The 22,533-nt window shown below is 41.5% G+C and overlaps 1 protein-coding gene across 1 annotated transcript in view; it reads left to right on the forward strand.

Moving 5' to 3' along the window:
- LOC119871018 (zinc finger protein 211-like) overlaps nucleotides 1-19,434 on the forward strand; it is a 35,646-nt gene extending 16,212 nt beyond the window's left edge. The window contains exons 5-7 of the mRNA XM_038525520.1: nucleotides 17,292-17,685; nucleotides 18,234-18,399; nucleotides 18,489-19,434. Coding sequence (XP_038381448.1) covers nucleotides 17,292-17,685; nucleotides 18,234-18,399; nucleotides 18,489-19,225 — 1,297 coding nt within the window. The 3' untranslated portion in view covers nucleotides 19,226-19,434. The remainder of the gene's footprint in view (nucleotides 1-17,291; nucleotides 17,686-18,233; nucleotides 18,400-18,488) is intronic.
- The last annotated feature ends 3,099 nt before the right edge of the window (nucleotides 19,435-22,533 follow it).

A 22,533-nucleotide genomic window follows, 5' to 3' on the forward strand; every position in this document is an offset into this window, starting at 1 on the left:
AATGTCATGACCAAAAATGCTTACTGACAATATAGAAATTCTTGGTTGCCCATGTCAAATGCTAAGCTCAAAATTTTAGCTCCCAAGGACTATTTTTACCCATTTCTGCAGGCATATATTGCTCCACCTCGGATTTCTCTTAATTTGACTTGCACCATCTCCATTTGGGTGCTAAATATAACCTTTTGACCCCCTGCCAAAAAAGTTCTGTATCTTTATTGTGGAGGTAGTTAATGAATCCACACATATAAAATTGCACAGGACTACACACACACACACACAAGTACATGTAAAATGGTAACTTTGGGAAAGATCCAAAGATTAAGTTCCTGATTTTGATATTAAGATTATGTCCGATGTTACCATAGGGTAAACTAAGTGAAAGATATTACAACTTCTTGTGAATCTATAATTATTTTAAAATAAGGCATTTAAAAAAAATCATGTGTTTATTGTGTTAAATCCTTCCCATACCTTCCCAGATCAGTCAGAATAAAATCCAGATTTTCATTATAGCCTATGAAAAACCATGTTCATCAGTCCCTTTCCCCTCATCCCTCCAACCATCACTCTCCTCTTCCAGCTCTACTGGCATTCACTTGATTCCACAAACAAGCCAAGCTCTCATTGACTTTGGGGTCTTGGCACATGCTTTTCTCTTTGCCAAGAATTTTCCTTCACCTTTGCACTGGGATGGGGTCTTCACTGGGCTGTATAATATCATCTGTTATTTAATGTCTGCTTCACATTCTGTGCTGTACAATTTTATGTTCATTATTCTTATTTTACAGACATGAATCTTGAAGCCTAGGGAGAGTAGACATGACCAAGGTCAGCCAGTTGGTAATGGGCACAGCTGTACCCACCATCAAGCACTTAGCTATTAGCCCTCTACCCCTCTTCACACATGAACTAGAAGAAAGTAAGATAAAGAGCCAAGAAATCCAGTTCTAAGCTTCATCTTTAGTTAAGACATCAAAATCTTGAAGTTAGGTTTACTTCAAAAAATAATGGAATAAACAATACGGAAATGCAAAAGACCTATAAGAGTCAAAATGTTTTCTTTAAAGTAGAACAAATCTGGACCTTAAAAATCTGATTTCAAAACTTAATATAAAGCTATGGTAATGAGAGTGTGGCATTATTCTGAAGAAAAAAAAAAAGTGTGATATCCTCAGTCACAAAAAAACCCACAAAAACCCCTCAACTCTACCCTCAGAATATTCACAGATAACCCAAAATGGAACATAGACCTTGATATAAGAAATAAAAATATATACCATCTCAAAGGTAACATCGCAGTAATGCTTTTTCGTCCTTGCTTTAGGCCAAGATTTTTTTACATGGGAAAAAAACAAACACAAACCATAGAAGAAAAATATAAACTAGACTTTAATAAAATTTTAAAATTCTTGTAGTTCAAAAGATCCTGTCAAGAAAAGGAAAACCAGCTACAGACTACAAAAAAAATATTTGCAAAACCTTTATCTGATAATAGATGGGTAACCAGAATATCTGATAAGACAAACATTAAAAATTAGGCAAAATATGTGAACACATATTTCACTGAAGATATATGAATGGTAAATAAGCATATGAAAATAAATTCAGCATTATTAATATTTAAGGAAATACAAATGAAAACCACAATGAGATACCACTACGCATATTCATTTCATGGGAAACATTAAAAGACTGACAGAACATTAAAAGTTGAAGGTATAGGGATCCCTGGGTGGCGCAGCGGTTTGGCGCCTGCCTTTGGCCCAGGGCGCGATCCTGGAGATCCGGGATCGAATCCCACGTCAAGCTCCCGGTGCATGGAGCCTGCTTCTCCCTCTGCCTGTGTCTCTGCCTCTCTCTCTATCACTGTGTGCCTATCATGAATAAATAAAAATTAAAAAAAAAAAAAGGTTGAAGGTATAAAAAAACCAGGACTTTCAGACACTGCTGGCGGGATTGCAAAATAATAACAATACATTTGGAAAACACTGGCAGTTAACAAAATTAATCATCCACTTATCATTTGATGTGAACTTCTACCTAAATATAGCCACAAGAGAAATGAAAACTTGTATTTACATTTTCCCAGAAACTTTATTCTCAAAGCCAGACACTAGATAACAAAAACAAACATCCATCCACAGATGAATGGTAAAAAATTATGTTATATTTATAAATGGAAAACTCCATCAAAATAAGGGAATGAATTACGGATACAAGGAAAAAAACCATGAGTATCAAAAGCATTATAATTAGTATGAATGTGTGCATCATCTTTATCAATAACTGTCAGAGAGATCAGAAGCCCTCCTACATCTTTATCAATAACTGTCTTAGAGAGTACAGAAGCCACCCTATTGCGACGGGATGTTTACATCTAAAGAAAACCACATGAAGTTTGGGATGTGGCCCTGTGTGCCCAGTTCTGATGGGCCAACCTATCAGAAAGGAATACAAAATATGTTCCTCTTCCTCTGAACTGACGGCAGGAAGATTGAGGGCGCGACTAGGAAATGGGAGAGAAAAACTGATTCTTCTGTCTGAGCTCTACTAAATGCAAAAAGATTGAGGAGATGGGAGAGAGCTTTTCAGTTCTCACTGGTCATATCCACCAAAGTATCAATCTCCCTTTCCCGCCTGTTCTGTCTCAGACTCTGCCCCATCTGCTTCACTTTATATGAGCCGCACCATTTCCCAGTGTGGAAATTCTGCCCTCTCTCTGCCACTCCTGCCACCCTCTGTACATACATCCTCTGGTCACATCGTCATGGTGCCCACAACAATGGTCACCTGTGCATCCTTGTTCTTGTCCCCTGATTCACCCATAGTGTGTGTCTTTCTGCTGCATCCCTGAATTTCTTCTACCACCTCCTCTCACATGCCTCAGAGTCCAACAACTTCAGGATCTCATGTCCATGCCCAACTTAAACCACTGAAACTGCTACCCATGTGTCTTCTGCTGGGTCATCACAAAATTTTCCCCTCTTTTGGGGACTACTTGCATCTAGATCTTGGTAACTCTCATTTTCTTTATGTATTCCACAATAATGTTTAGTAGCATTACGTGTTAGCCACTGATTCAGAGGCATAAAGCAGAAGAATATTCCTTCCCACAGTTAGATCATGACCTTTACTCTTTAAAAAAAAAAAAAGATTTTATTTATTTATTCATGAGAGACAGAGAAAGAGAGGCAGAGACACAGGCAGAGGGAAAAGCAGGCTCCATGCAGGGAGCCCGACATGGGACTCAATCACGGGTCTCCAGGATCTTCAGCCTGGGCTGAAGGCAGCACTAAACCGCTGAGCCACTCACGCTGCCCAGACCTTTTCCACTTCTATGCTTTCTACTTGATTCTTGTATCCTTTGCCTTTCAGATATCATCTTCAATCTTATCATCTGACTCACTAGTTAAGCCTTTAAATATCTCATTCTCCTATTTATTCTAACTAGTCCTATCTTTATAAACATTTTCCATGATAAATATTTTCCTATTTTTTTAAACATATCTTCTTCTTCCTATGATCTTTGTTTCTCTTCATCTCCGTGATTTTTAAAAAAGATTTATTCATTTATTTTAAAGAGAGAGCAAGCAAGCAGGGAAAGGGGCAGAGGGAGAAAGAGAATCCTGAAGCAGACTTGCCACTGATTGTGGAGCCCAACACAGGGCTTGATCTCACAATCCTGAGATCATGACCTGAGCCGACACCAAGAGTTTTTAACCAACTAAACAGTCCCGGCAACCTTCTTTGATTATTTTATCTGCTTGTTTGAATTTCTTTGTACTTGTCTGACATCACTGTTTTCCAGATGTCATATTCACTATGGTTTTTTGTGTTGTTCCCATATCTATGTATGTATGAGTTGTTCTACCTCATATGTGCATGGAGGAAAGGCCTAGGTCAGGCAAGTGCTCTGGCAGATGCAGTGAGTATGAAATGGGGAGGGGGCAGGGAAAGGAGCCCTGCTCCCAGTATACTAGGTCATCGGTTTGCAGCATATCTTGGCCAGGGTGCAGGCATCACCTAAACTGTCATCCCAAGGTCTGTGGGCTGAAAGAGGATGGCACAACAGCCCAGGGGCAGCTGGTCAGCCTGACTGAATGCTCCTCAAATCCTCTTGCTCTGATATTACTGCTTACTGCAGCACCACAAAAGGGAGGTAGTACAGGAAAGTAATGACTGTCCTGAGGCCCTGTAGGTGGTAAATGAAGCCACTTTTTTTAGCTTGTCCTCAGCTCTGGGCTCTCATCCAGACAAGTCTGAGATCACCTCGACTTCCCCATATATTGGAACAGGACTCTGGAACTTGCTGTCATCTGTGCTTCCCTATAACTTTTCATTTCTCTACCTTGAAAGATCACCACCCCTCCTGGACCCTGAAGGCGTCTTGATGTTTCTGCCCTATATACCCTTCTGCAGTTCAATTAATTCTGCCCTTCCTGCAGCTGCCATATTAGTTTAGGCCACACCCTCTCACATTTGGAATATTCATTTCAAATAGACGCACAATTAATTAGAATTTCCAAGGGCCCAGATCTATATAAACCACTCAAGATACAGTATAGACAAAAACAAAAAGAAAGGAAAATTTCATCTGTGAGTCAGTTAAACTCTACGGAGAGTGACAGATAAGAAATAAGACAAGTAAGAATAATATAGTTTTTCTGATGAAGGTCATTTCTATGGAGAAAAATAAAGCAAAGAAAGTGACTAAAGACTGCCTGGTAGGAATGAGGCACTGAGATGTGACGAAACACATTCAGTGCAGGCCTGGAGAGAAGTGAGGAGAACTATGGGTCCCTTTCCCATGGACAAAGGGAAGGGAGAATAAAGATGCAAGGTGGGAGTGAGGCTGCCAGTGGGAGCTATGGGGGGAGCTGTGAGGCTGTGGCAGAGGGGGCTGCTGAGGCAGACAGACCACTGGAGCCAGATCAACAGGTCTCTAGGCCACTATCAGGAAGCTGGTTTCACACTGTGTCTGTGACACTTAGAGGGTGGTCCAAGGGCACTGTCCTTCTCCACACTTGCTCCTGTCTTTGGTGAGGAAAGTACCTAAGCAGAGAGTAAGTATATAAACTCAGAGCACATTACAGATGTTTCACGTCCTTTGAATCTGATGACATAAAAGCCCTTGCACTTTGTATGCCTTTGTTTTCTTGTTGGTTTCACATTTCTGTTCATTCATTTTTATTGTATTTTGTGAAACTGTGAGTCTGTGACATTTTGAGGAGTGGGTAAGTCCTTCACCAAGGATGGTGTGTACTCAGGCAGAATGACTTTGGAAGCCACCAGGGAGCTTCTGCAGAGGAGGGATGTGGTCAGACAATTATAAAAGGGTCCTTGTTGACAGCTGCTTTGAGGATAGAAAACTGGCAGGAAAAAAAAAAAAAGAAAGAAAACTGGCAGGAGGAGAGGAGGCCAGGCAGGAGCCAACCCCACCATGGAATGATAAGAGCTGCACAGTAGAAGGTGAAAGTGGTGTGACTCTGGATATGACTTGAAAGTGAAGGTCAGACATGATGTTTGGATTGCTCCACAGGTCCCTTCCTTAAAGAAACCCATTCGATCTGCTTCTCCAACTCTCTTTCATGTTGTACTGGGTGGTCATTTCCACTACAAAGAGTCAGGAAACAGAAATGCTGAGTTTCCCAAAATCTATTCCTGCCACTTTTCCCTAGTGAGTACAGGCTGCCCCTCCCAGCCACATTTCAAAACAGGGGCCTCTCACCATTGTAATTCTTCCCTCTCTGACAGATGGGTCTTCACAATTATAGGATCTAGTTTTCTAACACAGAGACCAAAATACACATAGGATCCACTGTACTGCTATGTTCTGTTCACCTGTCTGATTATATTCTCTCTCTCTCTCTTTTTAAACTTTTTTTTTTTTTTCAGCTTCAGGTCTCTTCTGATTTGTTTAGAATATATTTCTCTGGGGCTGTTGTTGCCTTTTTAGTATTTTGTTCTCTTGTTCATCTATTTTTTCTCCAGACAGAACTACAAGATGGAAAAACTCACCTCAAGAAAGAGAACAAGAGGCAGTACTGACTGACAGGGACCTAATCAGTATGGATATAAGATGTCAGAAATATAGTTCAGATTAACAATTATAAAGATATTAGCTGGGCTTGAAAAAAGCATAGAGGACACTAGAGAATCCCTTTCTGGAGAAATAAAAGAACTGAAGTTTAATCAAGTTGAAATAAAAAAGGCTATTAATGAGAAGCAATAAAAATGGAGGCTCTAGCTACTAGGATAAATGAATTAGAAAAGAGAATTAGTGACACAGAGGACAAAATGATGGAGAATGAAGATGAAAAAAGAAAGATGAACAACTACTGGATCACAAGGGGAGAATTCCAAAGATAAGTGATACCATAAAGCAAATCAATATTAGAATAATTGGCATCCCAGAAGAAGAGGAAAGGAGGGTATGCAGAAGGTATATAGGAGCAATTTATAGCAGAGAACTTCCCTAATCTGGGGAAGGAAAGAGGAATCCAAGTCCAGGAGGCACAGAGACCCCCCCCCACAAAAATCAATAAAAGTAGGTCAACACCTCCACATATAATACTGAAACTCGCAAATCTTAGAGAAAAAGAGAAAATGCTGAAAGCAGTTCAAGACAAGAGGTCCATAACCTACAAGGGTAGAAACATTAGACTGGCAGCAGACCTATGCCCAGAGACCTGACAGGCCACAAAGGACTGGAATGATATATTCAGGGTGCTAAATGAGAAAAATATGTTGCCAAGAATACCTTATCCAGCTAGGCTGTCTTTCAAAATAGAAGGAGATACAAAAAAGCTTCTATGACAAAGAAAAACTGAAAGAAGTTGTGAACACTAAACCAGCCCTACAAGAAATATTAAAAGGGATCCTTTAAGTGAAGAGGTAAGATAGACCAGAATGAGGCAGAGACTAGATCCAGAAACAGTGACTCTACAGGTAATAAAATGGCACTAAATTCATACTTTCAATGTTACTCTGAATGCAAATGAGCTAAATGCCCCAATCAAAAGACACATGGTAACAGATTGGATAAAACAGCAAGACCCATGGATGCTGTCTGCAAGAGACTCACTTGAGACACAAAGACACCTGCATATTAAAAGTGAGGAGGTGGAAAACCGTTTATCACGCTCATGGACATCAAAAGAATGCTGGGATAGCAATCCTTACACCAGACAAATTAGATTTTAAACCAGACTGTAATACAAGATGAAGGACACTATGTCATAATTAAAGGCTCTATCTAGGGACATCTTGGTGGCTCAGTGGATGAGCATCTCCTTCAGCTCAGGGCATGATCCCAGGATCTGGGATTGAGTCCCACATCAGGCTTCCTGTGGGGAGCCTGCTTCTGCTTCTGCCTCTGCCTCTGCCTCTGCTTCTGCCTCTGTCTCTGTGTCTCTTATGAATAAATAAATAAATCTTTAAAAAAAGGTCTACCTAACAAGAAGATCTATCAATTGTAAAAATTTATGCTCCTAACATGGGAGCAGCCGATTATATAAACCAATTAATAACATAATTAAATAAACATATTGATAATAATACAATAATAGTAGGAGACTTTAACACCTGACTCACTGCAATGGACAGATAATCTAAGTAGAAGATCAACAAGGAAACAAGGGCTTTGAATGACACACTGGACCAGATGGACTTCACAGACATATTCAGAGCATTCCAACCTAAAGCAACAGGATACATATTCTTCTTGGGTTAACATGGAACATTCTCCAGAATGTGACTCATATCTGGGTCACAAATCAGGTTTCAACTGGTACCAAAAGACTGGGATCATTCCTTGCATATTTTCAGACCATAATGCTTTGAAACTGGAACTCAATCAAAAGAGGAAATTGGAAAGAACTCAAATAAATGGAAGCGAAAGAGCTTCCTACTAACGAATGGGTCAACCAGGAAATTAAAGAAGAATTTAAAAAATTCATGGAAACGAATGAAAATGAAAACACAACTGTTCCATGAAACATAACCTTTGGGATCCAGGAAAAGCGGTCCTAAGAGGAAAGTATATCGTAATACCTTTCTCAAGAAACAACAAATGTCTCATATACTTAACCTAATCTTACACTGAAAGAAGCTGGAGAAAGAACAGCAAATAAAGCCTAAATCCAGTAGGAGAAGGGAATTAATAAGGAGTAGAGCAGAAATCAATGAAATAAAAACCAGAAGAACAGTAGAACAGATCAAGGAAACCAGGAGTTGGTTTTTTGAACAAATTAATAAGATTGATAAACTCCTGGCTCAACTCATCAAAAAGAAAAGACAAAGGACCCAAATAAAATACAATCATGAATGAAAGAGGAGAGATCACAACCAACACTGAAGAAATACAGTTATAACAACATATTATGAGAAACTATATGCCAACAAATTGAGCAATCTGAAAGAAATGGATGCATTGCTAGACATGTATAAACTACCAAAACTGAAACAGGGAGAAACAGAAAACCTGAATAAGAACCATACCAGCAAAAAAGTGAAGCAGTCATCAAAAATCTCTCAAGAAACAAGAGTCCAGGACCAGATGGCTTCCCAGGGGAATGTTTTTTTTTTTTTTTAAGATTTTACTTCTTTATTCATGAGAGATACACAAAGAGAGGTAGAGACATAGGCAGAGGGAGAAGCAGGCTCCCTGAAGGGAGCCTGATATGGGACTGGATCCCAGGACCCCTGGATCATGCCCTGAGCCAAATGCAGACGCTCAACCACTGAGCCACCCAGGCATCCCTTCCCAGGGGAATTCTACCAAACATTTAAAAAAGAATTAGTACCTATTCTTCTGAAGCTGTTTCAAACAACAGAAATGGAAAGAAACCTTCCAAAGTCTTTCTATGAGGACATTTCCTTGATCCCAAAATCAGACAAAGACCCTATCAAAAAGCAGAATTACAGACCAATATCTCTGATGAACATGGATACAAAAATGCTCACCAAGATATTAGCCAGTAGGATCCAACTGTACATTAGAAGGATTATTCACCACGACCAAGTGGGATTTATTCCTGGACTGCAGGGGTGGTTCAACATCTGCAAATCAATCAGCGTGATGCACTATATTAATAAAATAAAGGACAAGAACCATATGATCTTCTCACAGATGCAGAAAAAGTATTTGACAATGTACAGCATCCTTTCTTGATTAAAACTCTTCAAAGTGTAGGGATAGAGGGAATATACTTCAATAGCATAAAAGCCATTATGTGAAAGTCCACAGCAAGTAGAATATCATTCTTAATCTCTTTCAAACTAAGAGCTTCCACCCACTAAGGCCAGGAATGGCAGGGATGTCCACTATCACTACTGTTGTTCAACATAGTACTAGAAATCCTACCCTCAGCTATCAGATAACAAAAAGAAATAAAAGGCATCTGAATCAGCAAAGAAGAAGTCAAACTCTCACTCTTTGCAGATGACATGATACTCTATTTGGAAAACCCACGGACTCCACCCCCAAATTGCTAGAACTCACACAGGAATTCAGCAAAGTGGCAGGATAGAAAATCAGTGCACAGAAATCAGCTGCATTTCTAAACACTGACAATGAGACAGAAGAAAGAGAAATTAAGGAGTCTTCCATTTACAATTGCACTCAAAGCCTTAAGATACCTAGGAATAAACCTAACCAAAGAGGCAAAGGATCTGTACTCAGCAAAGTATAAAACACTCACGAAAGAAATTAAGGAAGGCACAAAGAAATGGAAAAATGTTCCATGCTCATGGATTGGAAAAACAAATATTGTTCAAATGTCTATGCTACCAAGAGCAACTATACATTCAATGCAATCCCTATCAAAATACCATCAACTTCTGTTACAGAATTGCAACAAATAATCCTAAAATTTGTATAGAACCAGAAAAGACTCCAAAAAGCCAAAGAAAAGTTGGAAAAAAACATAAGCTGGTGGCATCACAATTCCACACTTTAAATTCCATTACAAATCTGTAATCATCAAGACAGTACGGTACTGGCACTAAAACAGACATATAGATCAATGGACCAGAATAGAGAACCCAGAAATGGACCCTCAATTCTATGGTCAACTAATCTTTGACAAAGCAGGAAAGAATATCCAATGGAAAAAGACAGTCTCTTTGAGAAACAGTGTTGGGACAATTGGACAGCCACATGCAGAAGAATGAAACTGGACCAATTCCTTACACCATACACAAAAATAGATTCAAAATGGATGAAAGACATGAATGTGAGACAGGAATCCATCAAAATCCCAGCGAAGAACACAGGCAGCAACCTCTGTCACCTTGGCCAGAACAACTTCTTACTAGACATGTCTCCAAAGGCAAGGGAAACAAAAGCAAAAATGAACTATTGGGACTCTATCAAGATAAAAAGCTTTTGCACAGCAAAGGAAACAGTCAACAAAACCAAAAGAGAATGGACAGAATGGGGGAAGATATTCACAAACGTCTTATCAGATAGAGGGCTAGTATCCAAAATTTATGAAGAACTTCTCAAACTCAACACCCAAAGAACTAATAATCCAATCAAGATGTGGGAAGAAGATATGAACAGACATTTCTCCAAAGAAGACATACACATAGCCAACAGACACGAAAAAATGCTCAACATCACTCGGCGTCAGAGAAATACAAATCAAAACCACAATGAGATACCACCTCACACCAGTAAGAATGGCTAAAATTAACAAAGTCAGGTAATGCAAGCTGGTGCAGCCACTCTAGAAAACATTACAGAGGTTCCTCAAAACGTTGAAAATAAAAATAGAGCTACCCTATGATCCAGCAATTGCACTACCAGGGATTTACCCCAACGATACAAATGTAGTTATCTGAAGGGGCATCTGCACCCCAGTGTTTATATTTATTTATATTATTTAAAAAAGAATTAGGCAGAATAGCAATCTCCACAACAGTCAAACTACAAAAGAACCCAATGTCCATCAACAGATGAATGGATAAAGAAGATGTAGTGTATATATACAATAGAGTACTACCCAGCCATCAAATAAATAAATAAATAAATAAATAAATAAATAAATAAATAAATAAATAAGAAAAGAAATCTTGCCGTTTGCAATGACATGAATGGAACTAGTGGGTATTATCTAAGTGAAATAAGTCAATCAGAGAAAGACAATTATCATATGATTTCACTCATATGTGGAATTTAAGAAACAAAACAAAGAGGATCATAGGGGAAGAGAAGGAAAAATGAAACAATGAAATCAGAGAGGGAGACAAACCATAGGAGACTCTTACTCAGTGGAAACAAAGTAAAGATCGCTGGAGGGGAGGGAGATGGAGGGACGGAGTAACTGGGTGAGGACATTAATAAGGGCACATGATGTAATGAGCACTGGGTTATATATAAGACTGATGAATCACTGAACTCTACCTCTGAAACTAATAATACATTACATGTTAATTAATTGAATTTAAATTTAAAAAAAAATTTAAGGGATCCCTGCTTGGCTCAGCGGTTTAGCACCTGCCTTCGGTCCGGGACGTGATCCTGGAGTCCCGGGATGGAGTCCCGCGTCCGGCTCCCTGTGTGGAGCCTGCTTCTCCCTCTGCCTGTGTCTCTGCCTCTCTCATAAATAAATAAATGAAATTTTTTTTTTTAAGATTTTATTTATTTGACAGAGAGAGAGAGCGCACACAAGCAGGCAGAAGAAGAGGGAGAAGAAAGGAAAAGGAGGCTCCTGCTGAGCATAGAGCCAATGTGGGGCTCAATCCCAGGACCCAGGGACCATGATCCACGCCAAAGGCAGATGCGTAACCAACTGAGCCACACAGGCGTCCCTAAATAAGAGAAAAAAAAATTTTTTTTAATTTTTTATTTATTTATGATAGTCACACACACACACACACAGAGGCAGAGACATAGGCAGAGGGAGAAGCAGGCTCTATGCACCGGGAGCCCGACGTGGGATTTGAGCCGGACGTGGGATTTGAGCCCGACGTGGGATTTGAGCCCCTCCCGACGTGGGATTTGAGCCCCTCCCGACGTGGGATTTGAGCCCGGGTCTCCAGGATCGCGCGCCCTGGGCCAAAGGCAGGCGCTAAACCGCTGCGCCACCCAGGGTTCCCCAGAAAAAATTTCTTAAAAAGAAATATCAGCTTGTTTGATTGTGGTCAATTGTCCCAGAGATGTTTGGGGATCATTAATTTATTAAGGATTATTAATTAGTTTATTTGAGAGAAAGAGAGAACATGAGTAGGGGGAGGGGCCAAAGGACTACCAGACTGCCAGCGAAGCCTGGAGGGGTGTGGGGGCCTGAGACCTGGAGGCTGGCAGGGGCTTCATCCCTGGACCCTGAGATCATGACTTGAGCTGAAGTCAGACACTTAATCACCTGAGCTATGCAGGTGCCACTCCAGGGTTGTTATGTAATAACTATTGGAGAGCTGGAACTGGAGCCAGATCGAGATTCCATCAAGGATTTCAGCAGTGAGCAAATTTTATCCAATCATGTCTGTAAATGCATCATTGACTCCACACCCTATAAAAGGGAGGAGACTTAGGAAGGCCTGTCAGATGAATCCAGTGTGGATAGTGAGTCACATAGCGGCCCAGCTTTCAGCCCAAAACTGCCCAGTTTGAAGTCAATCTTCCTGAGGTGAGTTTCCAGGATGAAAGGAAAATTTCTGATTTTGTGTGTGTAAGTGTGCATGCGTGTGAATGTAAGCATGCCTCTGGGAAGGAAATTCCTCGGTGCAAAGTTATGGAGGTCCCTCAAGTGTGGGGATGGCCTATTGTGTTAACTTCTCTATAAAAACCTTGCCTGATTGCAAGAGACTTCTTGAGAAAGTCTTTTTTGTATGTTTCTGTTGTCTTGTTAATTTTATGTTTCTAGTAATTCACTTTTATTACATCTTGTGAATGTGTTGGCCCACAATAGATTGGGATGAGTGGGTAGGAGCTAAAATTCAAAGGAGGGGTATCAGGTATTTAGCAGACTTTACTGAATTGCTTATGAGCCAGCAAATGCTCCAATAGTCTTCCTAGGTATTAACTCTTTTAGCTCATTGAAACTCTGGGTTCTAGGTGTCATCAGAGATCAGAGCCCCCATGACATAGACAAGAACCCAGTGGATCATGTGCCTGTGGTCACACAGTTGGTTAATGTCCGACTCCAGGTTAAGCCTGGGCTTTGTTTCATTTTGTTTTGGGATATAATTGATGTATAACATTGTTAGTTGCAGATGTACAACATATGATTCTATTTTTATATATATTGCAAAATGATCAATACAATAAGTCTAGTTAACATCCATCATCTTACATAGTTTCATTTCTTTTTTTCTTGTGATGAGAGCTTTTAACATGGCAGTCAGTTTTTAATTCCAAGGTTTTGGCTGTAATAATACTCCAAAGCTGTGTCTGTGTGGGATTGAGAGCATGTGTGCAAGTATGAGCATGTGGCTCCTGTGTGCCTGGAGAAATACAGAAAAAGAACTTGTGGGGAGGCTCAAAAGAAGAAGAGGGCATGGATTCTACAGTAGAAAGGAGAGGGAGGGAGGGAGGGGGGCTGAGGTACTTGGATATAAAAAATCAGCCACAACACCTAAGGTGAGGATGGAGGGGTGAGATGCCTCTGGCAAGGCTTCCTGAGACAGGGAAGGACTTGGTACTTTTCTTGAGGAAGAGGGAGTTGTAGAGGGAGTAAAGTGGAGTCTGACCTGAGCAGATGAGGATGTTGGAAAGGTTGACTAGAAGCTTTGTGATAAATGGATTAGGAAGAAGAAAGAATGTGCTCAACTTTCTCCTATGGGGTTTTTCCAGAATCCACTGCCTCATTAACTGATGGGATCAGGGTGGCTAGTCTGAGCAAAGCTTAACACAAAGCATGAAACAAAATCGACTAACAGCAATTAATTAGGTCTTTGTGTGCCCACGTATCAATCCTACCTTTCACATTTTTCTGATTTTTGTGGCGTGAAATTTCCTTTTTTTTTTTAATAATTTTTTTAAATTTATTTGTGATAGTCACACACAGAGAGAGAGAGAGAGAGAGGCGCAGAGACACAGGCAGAGGGAGAAGCAGGCTCCACGCACCAGGAGCCCGATATGGGATTCGATCCCGGGTCTCCGGGATCACGCACTGGGCCAAAGGCAGGCGCTAAACCGCTGCGCCACCCAGGGATCCCTCCTTTTTAAAAAAAAAAAAAAAAAAAAAGATTTTACTTATTTATTTGAGAGAGGGAACCTGTGGCAGGGAGGGGCAGAGGAAGAGGGAGAAGCAGACTCCCCTTTGACCAGGGAGCTCAACGTGGGGCTTGATCCCAGGACCCTGAGATTATGACCTGAGCCAAAGGGAGACACTTAACTGATTGAGCCACCCAGGCACCCTGTGCTGCATTTTAAAAAAATGAATGAATGACTTTACTTGATGAATACTACTTCTCGTTTTAATGTAGTCCAGTGTGTCAGTCTCCTCTGTGGAAAAGGAAATTCCTGTTGAGTAAAGAATATCTTTTTCTACTACAAGGTATTAAATATATTCTTCCAGGTGGTCTTCTAGAAGCTTTATTTTACATTTCTGAGATTTTTAAAAACCCATCTATAACTATTTTTTTAAAGATTTATTTATTTATTCATGAGAGACACACAGAGAGAGGCAGAGACACAGGAGAGGGAGAAGCAGGCTCCTCACAGGGAGCCTGATATGGGACTCAATCCTGGATCCCAGGATCACGCCCTGAACCACCCAGACATCCTTAGAACTAATTTTTGTAAATGGGGCAAGACTGGGACGCCTGGGTGGCTCAGCGGTTGAGCATCTGCCTTTGACTCAGGGCGTGATCCTGGGGTCTTGGGATGAAGTTTTGCATCAGGCTCCCCGTGAGGAACCTGCTTCTCCCTCTGCCTATGTCTCTGCCTCTGTGTGTCTCTCATGAACAGATAAATAAAATGTTTAAAAAAAATTAAATGAGGTAAGATTGGGGTCAGGATGAACTTTCTCCTTTATGAATGTTCAGTTGACCTAGCACCATTTATTGGAAGAAAAAATTAAGCTTACCTATCAGCACATGCACTTCAGTGTCGTGTTTATAGAAAGCCAATGGCAGTATAGCCGTCAACCAATATCAGGATAACATTCTGTTTGGTTGCCTTATTTGTCTATCCTTGTGCCATCGTCCAAGTCTTAATGAATATAGTCTCATAACTTGTTTTGTTTTGTGATTATATAAATCCTGAAATTGTTATTATTCTTCAGGATTGTATTGGCTATTCTTAGCCTATACATGTCAATGTAATTTTAGAATCAGCTGTCAATGTTCACACACACACACGCATACACTTGCTGGATTTCCAATGGCATGGCATTGAATTTATCCAGCAACTTGGGGATAAATGATGTTTTCCAACTGGAATTGAGTCTTGCAATTCACGAACATAGCTATCATTTATGAATATAATATTTATTAATATTGTTTTTCCATAGAGGGCTCGTACATTTTCATTCGACTTTTTCTGAGATATTTGATGTTTAATGGTAATACAGTAGTTGAGTATTTTTTAAATTTAATTTTCTAGTGTTATAATACAATCCAACTGATTTTGGTAAATTAGTCTTGTATCAGACATCTTGCAAAAATTCACCTCGTCTAATATTCGTAGAAAGGGGAACCCTCTTGCACTGTTGGTGGGAATGTGAATTGGTACAGCCATTCTGGAAAACTGTGGTGTTCCTCAAAGGGTTAAAAATAGAGTTCCCCTACCACCCAGTAATTGCACTACTGGGGATTTACCCCAAAGATACAGATGCAGTGAAAAGCTGAGACACCTGCATCTCAATGTTTATAGCAGCAATGTCCACAATAGCCAAACTGTGGAAGGAGCCTTGGTGTCCATCAAAAGATGAATGGATAAAGAAGACGTGGTATATGTATACAATGGAATATTAGCCATTAGAAACCACAAATACCCACCATTGGCTTTGACATGGATGGAACCGGAGGTTATTAGGCTGAGTGAAGTAAGTCAATCGGAGAAGGACATTCATTATATGGTTTCAATCATACGGGGAGTATAAAAAATAGTGAAAGGGATTATAGTGGAAAGGAGAGAAAATGAGTGGGAAAAATTAGAGAGGGTGACAAAACATGAAAGACTCCTAACTCTGGGAAACAAACAAAGGATAGTGGAAGGGGAGGTGGGTGGGGGGATGGGATGACTGGGTGATGGGCACTGAGGGTGGCAATTGACGGGATGAGCACTGGGTGTTATACGATATGTTGGAAAATCGAACTTCAATAAAAAGAATATATGTATATATATATAAAGAACATTTGATACTTTATTGGAAACAAAATCAGGACATGTACAAAAAATGATATTTAATATATTTTCTTGCCTTTTTTTAACTGATTAAAAAGTAGTCCAATGTTGCATAGAGTTGGTCATCCATCTCTCAGGGGAAAACACTTAAGGATACGTTTTGCTGTATTTTGTATACTTTATGACATTAAAGAAGTTCTCTTTATTCCTCGTTTACTAAATGTCTTTTAATAATGAGCACTGACTTTCATTAAACATGTTTAATGTACCCAAGGAGATGATCATATTGTTTTTCTAAGCTCTATTCATGTGGTAATTGACTTTTTAATTTTCACCCAATGTTTCATTTAGAAAGTAAACTCCACTTGTTTTGTAATATATTATTCTCTTTATATGTCACTGGATTTGATTTGCAAATATTTTGCTTCCCATTTCTACACCTCTCATTTGTGAGAGATCCTGACCTGTAGTGTACCTTTCTTTTTTTTACATTTTATTTATTTATGTATTATTGAGAGACACATGCAGAGAGAGGCAGAGGCATAGGCAGAGGGAGAAGCAGGCTCCATGCAGGGAGCCAAATGTGGGACTCGACCCCGGGACTCCAGGATCACGCGCTGAGCCGAAGTCAGAGGCTCAACCCCTGAGCCACCCAGGCATCCCTGTAGTGTACCTTTACTTAATGTACTTATAATATTTTTGTTATCAGGGAGCTGCTGAACTCATTAACTAAAAGGGAGTGATCCCACTTTTTTATGCTCTGGGGACAGTTTATGGAAGATTAGCATTCTTTCTTAAATGTCTAGTAGAGTTTATCCATGAACTTACCTGAAACTAGATTTTTGAATTATGCCAGTGCTGTAATTAATTATATATCTCTTCTATTTTTTAGCTTGCAGTCTTCAACCAGCAGTTGAAACAGACCTCCAGAGAAATAAATCAGTAGGAACTGAATATCTAAAGTTGAATCTCTCTGAGAATTCTTGTTAAGAATGGCTTCAGATATCAGAATATCATTTCAGGGAGAACCATCTATGAATGATCCTGGGTCAGAAAACCTAGAGCATAAACTTAGCCAAGGACCAGCCATTCAGGAGGAAGACGAGATCTATGAGTTCCCAAGCACTCAGCTCACTTTATTGCAAAACAGTAACTCAAGTGCAAGGCAGGAACTGCAAAATCTCTATAAGTTATTTCACTCATGGCTGCAACCAGAGAAACACAGCAAGGATGAGATTATTTCTCATCTGGTCTTGGAACAGTTTATGATCAATGGCCACTGCAGTGACAGGTCCATGTTGAAAAAGAAATGGAATGCAAGTGGCAGGAACCTGGAGAAATTCATGGAAGATCTGACTGATGATGGCATGAAGCTACCTGGATTAGTAAGTAGAGGGTTTTAACTCTTGAGGTGAGGGGAAGAGGTGTGTAAGGATTAAATATAGCCCGTTTAAAAAAAATACAACCTGTTAGAGTTGCTTGTAAGTAGATAAAGAATCCATTTATTAGTTCTCACAAAAGAGGCTCTTTACCATGCTAAGTAAGCAAAATTAAAGCATACGTTTTATAGGTAACTATTCAGTAGGACATATAAGAGCTAACATACTAATTGATTTTAGCCAGTGAGATGGTAGGAGGGCTCAGTAAGAAATTGGCAATAGAACAGAAACCTCAAGAATGGGGAGAAACGCCTTAACACAAGCTCATTCTTCCCTCAGAAGTCCTTGGTATTAGTCTTTTTTCATTGAGAATGACACACTAATTAGAAATCACCATGAACTTTAAGGCTGGCAGGCATAAGGGCAGAATAGTGGGTGTGGCAGCATGCAGTAGAAGGATCCTGGGAAAGCCTGATGAGAGCAGAGCTTCCACAAAGGCTTCTGTCACTCAACAGATCCATAAACGACAGTGATCAGGCTTTGTTTCTCTACAGGTCCACGTCCACATGAAGGGCCAGGACGCCCTCTTTTCTGAGAATATGCCCTTAAGAGAAGTCATCGTTCATTTCATGAAACAATTGTCAGCAGGAACCCCAACAGAAGAGAACATGGGGACACCCTCCTGGACTTCCCAAGATACTTCCCTGGAAACAGGACAAGGTGAGTGGGGTAAGCCAAGGTACCAGAGGGATGTTGTGTGTGGACTCCTTCTTGGGTACAACTTCACTGAGTTGTTTTATCCCCCACAGGAGATAAAGCAAATGGCTACAACATTTATCACAATGACGGTACTACTAGTCAAGGCAATGCAGTACCTTCCCTGTTCATTGTCCATGAGGAGGACTGTCCTCACCCTGAAGAGGACAGTGTTTCTTTGAAGGATCTGCTCAGCCCTGGAAGACCGGGTCTAGGTACGTCCAATTCCCAGGAAGGGTGCCTGCAAGGACGCCCATATCAAGATGTCCTGATGGAGGGGGCACCAGGGTTTCACTCTCGGTCAACCGCAGTCACCCCTGACCCTGTTTCTACCCACCAAAAAACCGAGGGGAATTCCACATGTGGGGGACACCAAGAAAGATTCCGTGACGCCCAAAACTCCTACAGATGTGAAAAATGTCCCAGGATCTTTAGGTATTTCTCTCAGCTAAAAGCCCATCAGAGAAGACACAACAATGAGAGGACATTCATTTGTGCTGAGTGTAACAAAGGCTTCTTCCAAGCGTCAGACCTACACGTGCATCAGAAGATTCACACAGAAGAGAAGCCTTTCAGGTGCAGCACATGTGAAAAATCCTTCAGCCACAAAACCAACCTTCTGGCCCATGAGAGAATCCACACGGGTGAGAAGCCCTATGTATGTGCGCTTTGCCAGAGAAGCTACCGCCAGTCATCCACCTACCACCGCCACCTGAGGACTCACCAGAAAATTGCCGTCAAAGGTACTCCTTCCACATCAGAAGCTTCCTCAGCTGTAGCCTCAGTGTAATGCTATGTGAATATGTATGCAAATACGTATATTTCCATAGCACCTCCCTATTTAGAACATATAATTTCCTGATTATATTTTCCATTTATTTTCTTCACTAAAATGTAAGTTTAAGGAGGAATTTCTGTTCGTTCACTGGAGTGTATCTCAGGTGCCCAGAAAAGTGGCTGACAAAAAATTCAAATAACCAATAAATAACCTGCTGAATAAATGGATGAATGTGTAATGTTGGTGTTTATTCCTTAAAATCCATGAAAGTTCAACTCCAGGACACAAACACCAGCTTCCAGTGGTCAAGTGATGCTTTCCCTCCTGCTCCCCTGCCTCTGTCCACACACTTTATCTTTACTGGGTCACATGCACTTAAAAAGGTGCAGAGCAGGGGCACAAACCCAGAAATAGGCCTTAGTCTATAAAAGGGAACTTCTATATTCAAATGTTATATTTCTTTAATTCACTTGATATATTAATGGCTAAACTCCATCTGATATGATTGGTGATTGAAAGTTTGAGAATGCTATTTTATTGACAAATACCAAAAAAGGTCAAATGCTTTCTGTTCATTTTTTCCAGAGATGGCAGGTATGGGGTGGTGGTGGTGGTGGGGGGAGGATGAGGAGCTCATTTGCAGAACTAGTTTGAAAGGGCACTTTGGAGGAAATGAAAAGATGCTGTGCACAGCTGAGGCAAGAGCATTTATGTTGGTTACTTGGAATACATTTGTGAGCTGGTTTCCACTAGGAAACTGGGACTCAATCACATTGAGAAACTAGAAGGTACCATGTGAAAATGGCTTCAATCATGGAAGGGGGTATTCTGTGAGGTATATTGTGACATTTCTCTCACTACATTCATAGTGCAGAGGACTATGGGGCTGCAGACAATGCTCCACTGTGTGGAGAAGCCCACTGATCCATCCTCTTTCCTGGGCTGTCTCCAGGTGTTTCCTATTGTGAATATTCTTGCACATACCTCTTGGTACAAGGGAAACCTTTTGTTTGGAAAGACCTCTGTGAGGCAGGTTGTGAAATAACAGAAAATATATATGTGGGTCTCTGTCCCTAGTTCCAGGCACAGAGCCCCTAAAACCCTTGTAACTTCTTAAGTGATGAGAGCACTAGAAGCATCTTTTGTTCTAATATTTGGTCTTTGACCTTGGTTCCTGATACAGAACCCCAAAATCACTTGGAATTTCCTGGGTGATAGGAGTGTCTTTTGTTTCAGTGAGGCAACTCCCGGGTAGCTTCAGGATGGGGGCTGGTCTCCAGAAAGACTAATCCATGAGTAGACGTTTAGGACGTTCATCCCTATCCACAGTGGAGAGGAGCTAGAGATTGAGTTAATGATCAATCATACCACAGAGTTTGGAGAACTTGGTGAACACCCACGTGCCAGGAGGGAGGCACACCCCCAACTCCATGGGACAGAAGCTCCTGTGCTGGGGACCCTTCCAGACCTCACCAAGCCTGGCAACATAAATGCACAAATACTCAGAGACTCATGAGACAGGCATGTCATGGGGACACCCAAACAACACAGAATTGTGTAGTCCCCACAGACCAAGTGTGATGAGGGGGATGGGTGTAGAGATAGTCTAGCTTAGAGAAAACAACCTATCCCATCTCTGCATATTTGATGACGCGCTGGTGGGAGTCAGAACAGAAAGTTGGGTGCACACCTTGGTACAGCCCGGAGGCTCACACAGGTTTGAAGACTTACAGGTGGTGGGGGAAAAACCAGCTGGGGCCCAGAATTCATTACAGGTTAATGCTTGCCCCCAGGGCTAAGAAGCCTCAGTCTAGTTGGGAGAGGAAGGTGGGAGGTTTACAGGCTTTACAGGAGGGATGGGAACTTTCTAGCAGGTTGGCAGTCACTGTTTGGACAATTTGCAATTTACCAACAATGGTGAGGGAGAACTGTAAGCGCTAAGGTCTCCTGCAAGAGCTGCGGGCAGGGATATGTGAAGGCCTCAGTGGCTGCTCTCAGTTCTTCAGGGCCACACAGCACCCATAATAGTGACAGTGATAACTGGGTGACAGCTCAGTATGGGGGCACAAGGTGGAGCGGCCACCTAGAAGCCATATTTAGGCTTCCTCCCTCCGCGGGGAGGAATTATTGCCAATGGTGGTGAGGGGACAGGATGGTCTACAGTGACACTTATGACCCGGAGAGTCTCAGGTGGAGATGTCAGGGTAGGGTTACTTGGTGGGTCAGGCTCCATGGACAGTCTGGCAGGTGAGGTGTCTGAGTGTCTTGGCCCGAGTCCTGGGCAATTTCCAAAGGAGAACAGAGGCGAACAGGGTGAGAGGGTCCAGCATGGTGTAGGCTGACCGTCCCCAGCTCAGGGATGTAGCAGCTGTGCTGCCCTGTGGAAGTCCCTTGCCCTCTCCGAGAGCTAGATCCCTCCTTTGAAAAGTGGAATAGTCTCTGCACACTGTATGGTTTGCAGGCTGTTAAAATGAAATGATCCTCAAGAGAGCCCATCAGCATTAGGTCCCCATGAAAAGATGAGTGGAGGCCCTCAGCAAAGGGGAAGGGAGGGTGTGTCTGCAGAGTGCCGCAGAGGGCCTGTGGGCCAGAAGCAACGCCAGTGAGGGGCCTTCTGTGAACCTCTGAGACCCTGGCCTAGCGGGAGTTCTGGAGGACATCTCCTGCCAGCTGTTATCGTTGCTCCTGCAGAGCAAAGCAACAGCCAAAGAGCAATCCCAGACCTGTTCAAACTAGTATGAGATGTGATGGCTGCCAAATTTGACCTTTCACGAACTTTCCCCCTCATTACAATGCTAAACGTCATTGCCAGAGGTGGAGACTTGACACACAAAAGAAACATACGTGTATAAAGAAGCATGTTCTGGGATGCCTGGGTGACTCAGCGGTTGAGCGTCAGCCTTTGGCTCAGGGTGCCATCCTGGGTCCGAGGATCAAGTCCCACATTTGGCTCCCTGCGAGGAGCCCGCTTCTCCCTCTATGTCTCTGCCTCTCTCTCTGTGTATCTCATGAATAAATAAATAAAATCTTAAAAAAAAAAAAAATAAAAGGAAGCACGTTCTGTCAACTGTGCTTGCACTCGCTCCCAATTCCCTGTATTTCCCCACCCCACATGCTTAGCCGTCACTCCTTTCTCACCTCGGGTCCTTTAAAACTTTCCCTGCCTATTTTTCCAGGAGCCAATGTGACACATTTTCGTGACTGTGTCTCCCTTCAACTGCAGCTGGTGCCCCAATAAAGCCTTGACTCTGCTTTTAAATTGTGGACACAGTCTCATTTCTACCATCTCTGGGTACAAGGACCCAAATCTGATAACATCA

The sequence above is a fragment of the Canis lupus genome, chromosome 1 (genome assembly GCF_011100685.1).
Source record: "Canis lupus familiaris isolate Mischka breed German Shepherd chromosome 1, alternate assembly UU_Cfam_GSD_1.0, whole genome shotgun sequence".
In the NCBI taxonomy this organism is placed as follows: domain Eukaryota; kingdom Metazoa; phylum Chordata; class Mammalia; order Carnivora; family Canidae; genus Canis; species Canis lupus.